The sequence below is a fragment of the Folsomia candida genome, unplaced genomic scaffold (genome assembly GCF_002217175.1).
Source record: "Folsomia candida strain VU population unplaced genomic scaffold, ASM221717v1 Fcan01_Sc015, whole genome shotgun sequence".
Lineage (NCBI taxonomy): Eukaryota > Metazoa > Arthropoda > Collembola > Entomobryomorpha > Isotomidae > Folsomia > Folsomia candida.
The window spans coordinates 1,612,070-1,624,294 of record NW_019091207.1 but is presented as its reverse complement, the minus strand read 5'-3'; the positions used below and the strand labels follow the sequence as shown (position 1 = coordinate 1,624,294).

At 41.1% G+C, this 12,225-nt stretch overlaps 1 protein-coding gene across 1 annotated transcript; it reads right to left on the bottom strand.

Annotated features, from left to right (window-relative positions):
- Nucleotides 1-87: 87 nt before the first annotated feature.
- LOC110856353 (homer protein homolog 1) lies at nt 88-3,010 on the bottom strand. The gene is made up of 4 exons (XM_022104837.2): nt 2,393-3,010; nt 1,601-1,911; nt 1,395-1,538; nt 88-980 (listed from the first exon to the last, which is right to left on the bottom strand). Exons 1-4 carry the CDS (start codon nt 2,452-2,454, stop codon nt 298-300), a joined length of 1,200 nt encoding a protein of 399 aa, XP_021960529.2. The 5' UTR covers nt 2,455-3,010; the 3' UTR covers nt 88-297.
- Between the last annotated feature and the right edge of the window lie 9,215 nt (nt 3,011-12,225).

Genomic DNA, 12,225 nt, shown 5'->3' with positions numbered 1-12,225 from the left:
AACAGTAAAAATTATCGATTTTTAGGTACAATAAAATCTTCATTTTTCAAAACAACTTGCGGAGTAGGACAGGTTTTAAAATCGCCAAAAATTGGAATATATTGAAGAAGGGAAAGTTGAGACGCAAAAATTCAAATGTAAGACCCGTATGCGTTAAGTTACACGAAAATTTGCATATTCATTCAATAAAATGTGACAAAATGTTTATTAAAAATCACTCATAGCATCAATTATTCTTTCATATTTTACCATTGATAAGTTAGATTACCAAACATCATCATGCTCTTTAAAACATTTTCATAGCTGCTGCTTTGCCCCTGCCAGATTATTTTTCAATCTTTCCTGAATTTTGAGAACTTCCCCCATCTTCTCGGAAATTTCTCTACACATACTTTCCAAATTACTCAAATCTTTATCAGCCTCCTCCACATTGAAGCGATTATTGAGACTTTCTCTCAAAATCTTGTTCTCTTGTTCGCTCACCCTTTTCCCCTCTTGCAGCTCCGCGATGCTTCCGGTTTGCTGGGAAATGATGGCTTTGAGCTGTTCTATCTTTCCTTGCATGGCGTCCATTCGCTGCTTCTCTTCTTTATGCAACTTTTCCGCTATCTCAGCCCGATTAATTTGCACTTGCAACTCTTCTTTTGCAGAATTCACGAGCTCCCTTAATTTTTCGGCTTCCTTGATTTTTTTACCGAGGTTTTCTTGCACGGAGGCGAAAAGGACTTTAAGTTCGGACAATTCCTTCTCCACCGCGACCAATTTGCGTTCCAGTTCTTCTTCTTGTTGCAAACTTTTAATGGATTGTTCGCGAATTGCGCCGCCGACCGCGATCACGACGCGATCCGTGTCGGGGGTGTATTCCTCGGAGAATTGGTGAGGGGGGCAGGATAAGGCTTGGCTGGGGGAGGTGACCCTGGGTGGTGCGGGAGGGATGGTGGAGGATATGTCGAGGGCGGATTCGTCATCGGTTATCCAGTCTGTGCGGAATTGAAATGGAGGAGGTCGAGCAGTGTATGCGGTCAGATTTTGGGTAAATTAGTGGAAATTGATTAGAAATTTGATAAGTATGAAATTTGGGAAAGATGCGATCTCCAAATGGGCACGTTTGGCAGAGATATTTGCATCCAAAGAGGAGAAAATGCGCAGTAAATTTGGAAAGAGTAAAATTTGTCAATTTTAAGGAGCGTTTTCTCCTCTTCGGATGCAAATATCTATGCCAAACGTGTCCATTGGGAGATCGAATCTTTTGCAAATTTCATACTAATTAAATTTGCGATCGATTGACACTGGTTTGTTCAAAATCGGAGAGCATACGCTGGCAGACCTCCATTGCTAAATAGTGTCATGTGCGAATTTTTTTTTATCGGCACGTTTTGTTATTATCTGCTTACGATTAACACTTGTAGCTGCACTGAATGGCAAATTATTCATCCCAGTTTCCGGTGGGGGTAAGGTAAGGTTTCTACTCGACTGTTCCAGATTCGTGGCTGCTTTCACCAGCTTATCAAACCAGTCGCCCGCCAAATCTCGTGCCCCTTGAAGCCATACAAAACATAAATACTTATCGGAAAATCAGGAATTTTTACGAATTATTTACCTTGAGAGGGAAACCCCAACCCAAAAATTATCCTCAACTTTGTATCACTCCACAAACCGAAGGCGGAACTCGGCTTGTTGAACGACATTGAAGGCACGATGGTGCTATTGATGATGAGACGTTCCCCGTCATAGCTCAGGATGCGGTACACGTTCCTCTGCTTGTCGAAATAGAAGGAGACCGGGACGGCGTACTGGGTCGCGGGGGTCCACGTTTTCGGCGTGGGGGAAATCGTCATTGTGTAGACTTTGGCGAAACTCGTGTGAATCAGGGTGGCCGGGTCGTCGGAGGGTGGGCATGGGTTTCCTTCGCTGAAATGGGTTGGGTTAGGTTAGGTTAGATAAAAGCCATGAAATGTTATTATCTAACAACTAACACACTACATATTTACGGATAAAATGAATCAGTGTTTCGGGTGCAAGTACGTAATCATTTGGACGAAATAACGGCAAGAAAGTGGTTTTTTGCAGCTATTTTGACCTGCAAGAAATACAAGGCGCAAGAAGCTACGCCCCGTCGCGGTAGTTTGATTGCGAATATTTTTTGCACTTTCTCGCATTTCTTGCCTTGCTTACTTACTTTGCAGTGCAAGAAATGTAGCAAATCTACAGGAAACTGGCTTCTTGTAGGTATTTTGACCTCCAAGATAGGAGAAACCAGGCCCCACCGCTGTACTTGATTGGCCAGATGACGCATATTTCTTGCAGTTTCTTGCATTGCAGTGCAAGAAATGCAGAAAATCCCGAAAGACTGATTGTGTGAAAAAAGAGTAAAAAAAATGTATGTTGTCACCTGGCGTTGTTATTATTCGTGGGAGTGGCATTATCCCGCCCGATTATTGAATTAGAGTACATATCAGTCAGAATTAATTAGTATGGAATAAAATTAAAATAAAAATTGACTATATTCGTCAAGTACTTATCAGCAGCAGGCAGTTTTATTTGCCTTCCGGCGTTACATAAATACATCTGTGAAGCGTCAATTCACGAAAAATCGTAACGAAAACTTGCCTCGTCCTTGGTTACGGGTTAAATTATATGAATTATTAGGAAGGATCATCTCTATTAAATAAATGGCACTTGGTCCTATACGTAAGTACGTTGGGCGTAATAATAATACAAATTCTCTGGCCCGTGGCGTGGCATCTCCAACTCAATTACTGGGTCATGATTTGATTTTTAATGTTTCAGTACACTCACAAATGAAATTGAAATGAAAATTTGGGCTATGTGCTGGCTCACATGCACTTTTTTTAGGTTTGGGCAGGGTTTCGTTGTGGTTTTAACCATCGTTCAAAACAGCCGTTGAAAACCGGTTTTTGACACCGAGTTGTCCGGACATCCGAAATGTCCAAAAGTGTCCAAATTGAGAAATGTTGCAAATTGCTATAAGTTTTTCATTATTGAATTTTTCGATAATCGGTTGACGTATGTATATGTAATCTTGTATTTATTAATTTTGAGGATTTTGCTGCGTAATTAATACGGCATGGTTGAGAAAGTTTCTTAATTTCTCATAATAAAACATGTTAAAACCCAAGTTTTTCTAAATTTCATGGGATTATATACAGACACACCAAAATGCTCAAAATTAATGGGAAGTTACTGTTATATCTGGGCAGATGTAGATTTACAAAAAAGTCGTTAGTAAAAAAAACTTCAAAATTTTGCCCCATTTTCACACTTTTGGACATTTTTGGACGTCCAAAATTATTCTAGTTAGTTTTGAACGCTTTTTGGACTTCCTAAATTACTCTCTGGAGTTTTGGAAGTTTTTGGAAGCTGTCCGGTCCAAAAGTGGTTTTGGACGTTTAAAATGATTTTGGACAATTTTAGACGCTGTTTCGAATTCCAAAACGAAACACTGGGACATCCGAAGCGGTAGATATTCTTGAGGTTTGGCCAGCAACAAAATTATATGGAGGCGAATTTGTAGACAAAATTCTCCAGAGAGTCGCCTGGCTGGTTTGCTGGGTTTGATGCTCCAGTTTCACTTTCTCTCCTAATTTCCTCTGCTCGAGTTTCATTTTAAGTCCAATTCCAACTGCGATTGACGTCATTTATTGGCCTTCTTGATTTGATGGTTAGTAAGGACGTATAGCTGGAAGAGTCAGGGGCCGCGGAAGCCGTGGGGACATTTGGGGACGTTAATATCGTAGGAGGGAGGGGTTTATATAAGATGGGCAGACGATCGATGGGGACATCAAATAATCGTGGGGATATTTTCCCTCTGTCCCCAACCTTCCGCGGCCACTGTTCTTTTATCATCACCTCAACATGGAACATGTTAATACAGTGGCGGCGGAAGCCGTGGGGACATTAATATTGTAGGATAGGGGAGGAAGGGGTTTCATATAACATGGGTAGACGCATAGATCGGATATTTTGCGTACTCCGGCCTCCGGCCGGCCTCCGCGTACTCCGGCCTCCGGCTGGCCACGCGTACTCCGGCCTCCGCGTACTCCGACCTCCGCGTACTCCGGCCTCCAGAAAAAGTCGCGTACTCCGGCCTCCGGAGGCCGGAGTACGTACTCCAAGCCCGGAATTCTCCTATCTATGCGATCGGAAATTTTGCGTACTCCGGCCTCCGTACTCCGGCCTCCGGCCGGCCATGCGTACTCCGGCCTCCGCGTACTCCGGCCTCCGGCTGGCCACGTGTACTCCGGCCTCCAGAAAAAGCTGCGTACTCCGGCCTCCGGAGGCCGGAGTACGTACTCCAAGCCCGGAATACTCCGATCTATGGTAGACGATGGGTACATCGAGCAACCCTGGGGAACATTACCCCTCTGTCCCCACCCTTCCACGGCCACTGGCAACCTTTATGACTAATATACTTAGAAAGGCAGAGAATAAAGATGGATATCACTTTTTCCCTCGGGAAAAGCATACACGTCGTTGCAAAATTAATCGCAATTTTCATTTTGATCCTTGCAAAATAAAGTTTAGGACCTACATAATTCGAGTTATACGTAATTTGTTGGGGGGTTAGTTTAATGGGATCGTAAATCAGTTTAATTTTTCTTCTTCCCCCAATGCCCATTACGGATTCAAATTCTTGTTGAATTTCTGCTTCATTGAGATTCAATCGAGCGGAGGAGAATTTCGAATTGGCAAGTTTACAACGTATATAAAAGGGAATGGAAATTGAAATTTTATTAAACACGTTACTGATAAAGTTGGTTGGTGAATATATTTCTGTATTGAATTTTGGTTTGATGAATAATCTGATTTATTGCCGTAAATTCGCTGATACGGTTGAGTTATGAGGAGAAGAACACGTACATAACTGCGGAATATTATGCTACATATGTATGTATGCAGTACCTTCTTCTCGTACAAGGTTTTGCAAACTGCAGGGATGGGCAAGATACTTTGTGAAAATGCAGTATTTTGAACTCGGTTGTTCTCAGGGTTTGAATTTCCGGGGGTGTAACACCCTCAAAAAGACGAAAATTCACGTGGAGAAGACAAAAGTCTTACGAAAATACAGGTTTTTAAAATGCTTTATTTTTAGAAAATCGCGAAGACAAAGTATTTTGACAGCGATAGAAAGTGAATTTCGTAAAGCAAAATCTTGCCTTCTTCGTGCAAATTCTGGTGTATTTGTGGGTGTAACAGTCCTGGAAATCCAAACCCTGGGAAGAACGAAGCTCAAAATATTGCATTTTTTTAAATCGCGAAAACAATGTGTTTTAACAGAGATTAAAAGTTAATTTCTTCAAAATGAACGGAGTTATCGTAAGACTGTTGCCTTCTGCACGGAGATTTTCGTCTTTTTGTGGGTGTAACAGCCCTATAAATCCAAACTTTAGAATGAACCGAGCTCAAAATCCTGCATTTTCAAAAAATATTTTGCCCATCCCTGCTCTTCCATGACACAGATTTGCACTCAATACCCCTTTTGTCGAATATTATCGGAGCAACCTCAGCAAAATGTGATCCCGTCAATTACTTTGATCACAGATTAATGCAACACCAGCAAAATTGGGGCATTATCTGGAACTACATACGCCGCCTCAAAAAACGTAACGTGGCGACAGTTTGATTCCATATCTATCGTTTGATTCCTCCGCCTGACGACATAATCATCACTTTCACTCAAATCCACTCCACTTGTCGTAACCAAAGTGTACAAAGGCTTTTGTAATCACAGACGCGATATAGGCCCTGATTTTGTATCAACAAAGTGAAATTTGGTGATGCGAGTGGAATGAAAATTTATCTGTAGAGCCAATTATTGCAGACGAGCGAGCCAGCCAATGTTATCCGTCAGACCATCAATACGAGTATATATCCAGACGTGTATGTTGCTTTTGTCAAAATTGGTGCGGAGTGAGTGAGTGACTTTCTCTCCACGAAGATTTCAGACTTGTCAGACCAAGAGTTCTTTTTCCAACTGAAAAGTGTAGTGTTTCGGGGGAAAGTAAAGGGGGAGAAAGTGTATTTTGAAGTTGTTTTGACCTAAAAGGAACTACGCCCTGACGCTATAGTTCATACGGCGCTTGGCTAGATGGCGCTTATTTCTTGCAGTTTCTTGCACCTCGAATTTCTTGCTTGGCTTCCTATCCAGTGCAAGAAATGTGATAAACCCGCAAGAAACGAAACCCTGGGTGAAAGTAGTCACTGCTGACCCCGTGATTCGGGTACACTTAAGAAACAACTGCAAGAAAGTGGTTTTTTGCAGCTAAATATTTTATAAAATGTTACAATTTGGCCAGTTTTTCGGGTGAAAGTGACCATTTGCCAGAAATAACGGGGAGAAAGTGGTTTCTTACAGGTACTTATTTTGACCGTAAGAAGCGCAAGAAACTCCTTCCCGCCGCTGTACCTCATACGGCGCGTGGCGGGATGGCGCATATTTCTTGCACTTTCTCCCAGTTTCTTGCACCTCGAATTTCTGACGTGCAAGAAATGTAAGTAGCAAACCCGCCAGAAACGAAACCCTGTTAAAGTCAGGACCACCTATTCAACGCAGATAACTGAATTTTCGCTACCTTTTCAATTCAGTTTGTGACGTGATGTGACACGGGGACATCGCATCAACCACCAACGCCAGCAGCAGCCACCAGTGATAAATCGATAGTGTCACAAGATGGATATAATACTTATGCATGTATGGATGAGGACAACTGTATCAGGGTTGTTTTTATACATAAAATGTACACAAGACACACACGCGTATGTGACTCTTATCGCCTCTGATAAGGGATGTCTCCCAGCGTACGCTCTCCGATTTTGAGTAAATTTATGCAAATCGATCAGGAATTCAATTAATATGAAATTTGCGAAAGACACGATCTGCCAATGGGCACGTTTGGCAGAGATATTTGCATCCGAAGAGGAGAAAACGCGTCTTAAAGTCGTCAAATTTTCCACTTTCTAAATTTACTGCGCAGCTTTCTCCTCTTCGGATGCAAATATCTCGGCCAAACGTGCCCATTGGGAGATCGCGTCTTTTGCAAATTGCATACCAATTAAATTTATAATCGATTTACATATTTGCAAAAAATTGGAGAAGCTAAGCTGGGACATCTCCAAATGTTCAGGTTTGGCAGAACTATTTGTAAACCTTGGAGCGAATTTTCTCCTCTGTGGATGCAAATATTTCCGCCAAACGTGCCAATTGGGAGCTGGTGTCTTTCGCAAATTTCATACCAATTAATTTTGAGATCGATTCACACTAATTTGCCAAAATCTGAGAGCATTCGCTGTGAGATCTCCCGTTTCTTCAGCGTTTGGGATGTTGTGATGTCCACGAAAGCAATTTTCGCCCTCCGTTGTTGTCTGGAAATTGGTAGATACGTCCGTACAGGCGGAGGGAGCGAGATGATGGGGACGACGAATTGACGAGAGGGTGAAATGCTCGAGGGAGCTTCATCGTTTCTATTGAATATTTCATGTCAAAGAATATTTAGTTCTGGATGAACGACTTTGTCCACCAGTTTATCTAGCGCATCACAAGCCTCCCTTCACACCAGCCACCCATCTCATTTACGTATCACCTTCCGAATCAACTTTATGCGCTGTCGTCAGTGTATGCAGTGGCCGCGGAGGCAGTGGGGACATCTGGGGACATGGAAATTGTAGGATAGGGGGAGGGACGGGTTTATATAAGATGGGGAGATGATGGGGACATCGAATAACTGGGGGGACATTATTCCTCTGTCCCCACGCTTCCGCGGTCCCTGAGTGTACGTCCCCACGTATCATTCACCCTTCGTTTTACTGCGTAATTGATGGCATGTGTGAATGCACAGTGGGGAGTTGATGTTTGTAATTAATTGTGTCCTTTTTTATGGCAGGTGGACAGGACACACACGCGAGGGAACGAGTCTAAATACAATTCGAATATAGAAACAAACTGAATAAAAGAGTGTTAAACTAACGTAAAAATATAGCGTTTGAAGCGATTCAAATTTCATTCAATTCGCCTCAATTTACAAAAAAATGATATATAATTGGTGATTTAATTGGTTATTAATTTCATTAATTGGAATAAATTCGAACTTTTTGTTAATAAAAAATTCATTAAAAATGACACAACATATGCAGATTAAGGTCCCTTAGATTAGGCATTTGACGACTTCACGCCAGGGTCACTTTTACCTCAGGAACCACATTTTCGAACTCGTCGGAGAACTAAAAAATAGAAGCACAATGGCGAAAACGGCTTATCACTATGCACAGTGGTCCGGATTGCTTTATTTGTTTGCCAAAACCTCTAGCTCTCGAACCATTCCATTTTTTCAAATTCTGCCTGCGGGAATCGAGATATGAAGTTCCAAGGGGCATAAGCAATACAACTTTAATTGACCACCACCCCCTCTTGGGGGTGTGGTCACAGGTCAATATTTATTTTCTCGCATTACCCCATCAAGTGGGGTGTCATTTGAAAGGTCTAATCAAGCTCTAAACAACTCCGACTATTATTGGGACATTATCGGCACACCCACAGCCAGGGGGTGTGGTCAAAATGCAAATTTGAAAGTTTTGTTTCGATAATTTTGAGGATGTATTTCCATGAAATGACAATATTCTATAGTTTTATGAAGCATTTTTGCCCTCTAACTTAATTAACAAAAAAATAGGATCAAAATTAAAATTTTCGTTATGCCTCCTCTGGGGGGTCACCACTTCATAAAATCCCCCCGCTCGCAATAAATTTTTTAGAGAGGTTTGTGTTATCATATTTACTTCCCCAAGGAATGGCCAAGATATTTTGAAGCGAATGTGTTATTAGGAACAATCAAAAATTTCATACGTGACAATGATTGGAGCACTCCAGATATTTTGATTATGGCAATTTGCAATTACATAAATTCAAATCTCTCAGCCTGTTTGCAATGGTGGCAGCTGGTGGCAGCAGTTTTTGTAGATGAGATATGGGGGATTAATAATACATTTACGGTTCCTCGAAATAGCACAGGAATAGACAGGATTTTCAACTTGAAGTTTTTCCCATTTAGCCCAATGTTATAAGCCAAGTTTGAGCATAGGCCACGTCTTAGCCAGTTGGACAATTCAAATGAAACTTTCCAAAATTGAACATCTATGTCAAAGGTACTAAAAACGGTACTTTGTTTTCGAATCGGCGAGAATAGGTTTTGGCCAACAAATTCCATATTCCAGACCAACATAGCTATGTTGAGGCGTTCTATAGTAGAGATATCCTGCTCACGGACGGACGGACGGACGGACAAAACGATCACAAAAAGCAGCCGATGCTACTTAATAACTACTGAAGCTGAAATGAATAAAGCTTTAATTGGAAGGGAGGTAAATACATAATTTCGGAAACACGATGTAAAATCAATGTTCATTTGTTTGTACACAAACGGAAACAAATTTTGGGAACATTCCCAATACGTATCTATTTGTAAACAGGTGGGGATTCATCTATCTAAATAGCCTGCCAGATAGTTCATTGGATAAAGATTACGCAACACTTTCACGCCGCGAAGAATGCCAACTTTCCATAACTAAATTAAGACGAGTAAACTAACTAACGGTTAAAACGAAGTTGCCTCACTCATTTGTAGTCATTTCAGAAAACGTTGGTGGAAAATGGAGCCTGGCTTTTTATCCGTCTTTTCTCTTAAAAGACGTTGGCTGGCCGAGTCAAAATCAGTTTAGCATTCTTCCTCCGCTCCTCTTTTGTGCATGCTTACTTGCAGAATTCGCATACATCTGAAAAGACGAGGAGGCGGAGGCAAGCATGAATGAACTACTGTCAAGCCAACCAACTACAAAATTCAACTCTGATTACGAACTGTATATGCTGCTCATTTCGAAATTTCGTTTCAGAGGAATTTGCAGTCGACGAGGAGGACAGGGTTTCGGGGGGAAGTAACTATTTGCAAGAAATAATGGGAAGAAAGTGTTTTTTTCGGGGATTTTGATCTGCAAGAAATGCGAGGGGCTACAACCTGCCCTACGCCGATATAGTTCGTAGGGCGAGACGTTAGATCGCCCATGTTTCTTGCACTTTCTTCATTTCTGGCGTTTCTTGCAGATATTTTTAGACCTGCAAGAAATGCAAGGCGCAAGAAACGACTTCCCGCCGTTACAGATCATACGGCGAGCGGCTAGATAGCGCATATTTCTTACCGTTTCTTGCACCTCGCATTTCTTGCAGTGCATGAAATTCAACAATCCCGCAAGATATGAAACATTTCTGTAATTTTTCAGGTGAAAGTAACCACTTGCAAGAAATAAGGGGGAGAAAGCGGTTTCTTGCAGCTACATATTTTGACCTGCAAGAAATGCAAGGCGCTAGAAACTGCGCCCCACAGCTATACTCCTTACTGCGCATATTTCTTGCACTTTCTCCCAGTTTCTTGCACCTCACATTTCCAGATTTTTTTTACTTTACAGCCCAAAAAATGCAGCTCACCCGCCAGAAACGAAACCCTGTCCTGACTCTGAGATATGTAGTGCCGTATTCTGTTTAGGAAGTTTTCTTCTTTTCGCTCGTTCCCAGTCCTGGGAGAGAAATGACTGGGGATTGTGGATTTGAAGCAAATAAAATTAGGATCTTTGGCTCATCTCTGTCTTACAAAAGGGAGGAAGGAAAGAAAGCGGCGGCGGCGGAGAAAGTACGACAGGGAATGAAATTCGCCTCGTCTGAGGAGAAAAACTTAAAAATAAGTAAAGGACGATTTAATATTCTTCTCATTTTATTGCATGGTTTAACCAGGAATTCTTTATCCTCTACTTATCAACTTAGTTCGTTAGGCTGCACTAAAACCCATTCGAATTGCTGGGAATCCACCAACCAACGCGGCGTCTTCAATTCAATGCTGGATGGATTATTACGAGTTTTGAATTAATAAAATGTACAGCGGCACAAGAAGAATATGAATGAAGAAGAATGCGTAAACCCGTAAATTACATTTTCTTATAAACTTTGTAATTAGCTTTTCGCTTAAGTCTACTTCTGAAGGAATGAGTAATGAAAAGTTTTCTGTTCGGGGAGATGTATGTATGTGCATAAGCATGCCACAGATGATTTGACGAGACAGACATGTTACGTGCACGTAGGCCTGAAACGTTTTAAAATGTTTTAAAATTTGTATGCCATGTTTATGTAAAAGTAATTGTGAAAAAATGAGTAAGTCTAATTCTGAAAGTATGGGAGTGAAAGTTCATACAGTTTTGGACGTCTAAACTACTTTTTGATTGGATTGGACAAGGTCAAAGAGCGTCCAAAACTGTTTAAAATAATTTTGAACATCAAAAATGTTCAGCTTGATTGGTTACAATACCACGGAATTTGGAAAAACTTTTGTTTTAGTAAGTTTGCTTATGAGAAATTAAGAAATTTTCTAAACCAAACCGTAGTTTACAGTCCAAACCAAAATTAATACGAGTTTTAATACTCGTAAATAAGAGTTTGGATATACATCAGCGGATTATTTAAAGATTGAATAGTGAAGACCTTGTAACATTTTGCCACATTTTCAATTTTGTAAATTTTTGACGTCCAAAACTCGGTGCCCAAAATACTGGTTAAAATCAGTTTTGGACGGCTGGTTTGGACAGTGGTTAAATAAAACCACAGCGAAACACTGTACAAGTTTATGTCTACGATGTTTTAAAATATTCAAAAATTTAAATCTCATGTATGTGCATGTAAATTGGTCAAAAAAGTAGGTGAGTGACTATGCAAATCTTATTCTGAAAAGCACGTGGTGAGTCCAACAGTTTCCTGTTGTTTGGCAGCTCAAGAGGTTTTTTATACGGGATCAAATAAAATGGATACCTTTAGGCTGATCTTATTCGCAACTTTCTCTCTTTCTTTCCATCGAGATGAGATGAGAAAGTCAATTGTGAACGTCATCGCGGGTAAAATAGATCATGTGGCTTGTCATGAAAGGTTTGCTTTATGTCATGTAACTCAAGTCATTTTATTGATCTCGAACCTACTCAAATATCTTTTTCTTCTTCTCTTTTGAAGCCGTAAAACGTCGACTTTCCAACAAACCACGTACGTTTTTCGCGATCAGTGGCCGCAGAAGGGTGAGGACAGAGGGACAATGTCGCCACGATTGTTTGATGTCGGCATCATCTCCCCATGTAATATAAACCCATGCCTCCCCCTACCCTACAATGTTAATGTCCCCACAG

Bases quoted from the DNA above. Each gene is read 5' to 3' on its own strand.
- LOC110856353 (XM_022104837.2), bottom strand. From the start codon at position 2,454: ATGTACTCTAATTCAATAATCGGGCGGGATAATGCCACTCCCACGAAT. The intron at 1,912-2,392 runs GTGACAACATAC...AACCCATTTCAG, and splicing joins ACGAATAATAACAACGCCAG to CGAAGGAAACCCATGCCCAC. The intron at 981-1,394 runs GTAAGCAGATAA...AATTCCGCACAG, and splicing joins TGCAGCTACAAGTGTTAATC to ACTGGATAACCGATGACGAA.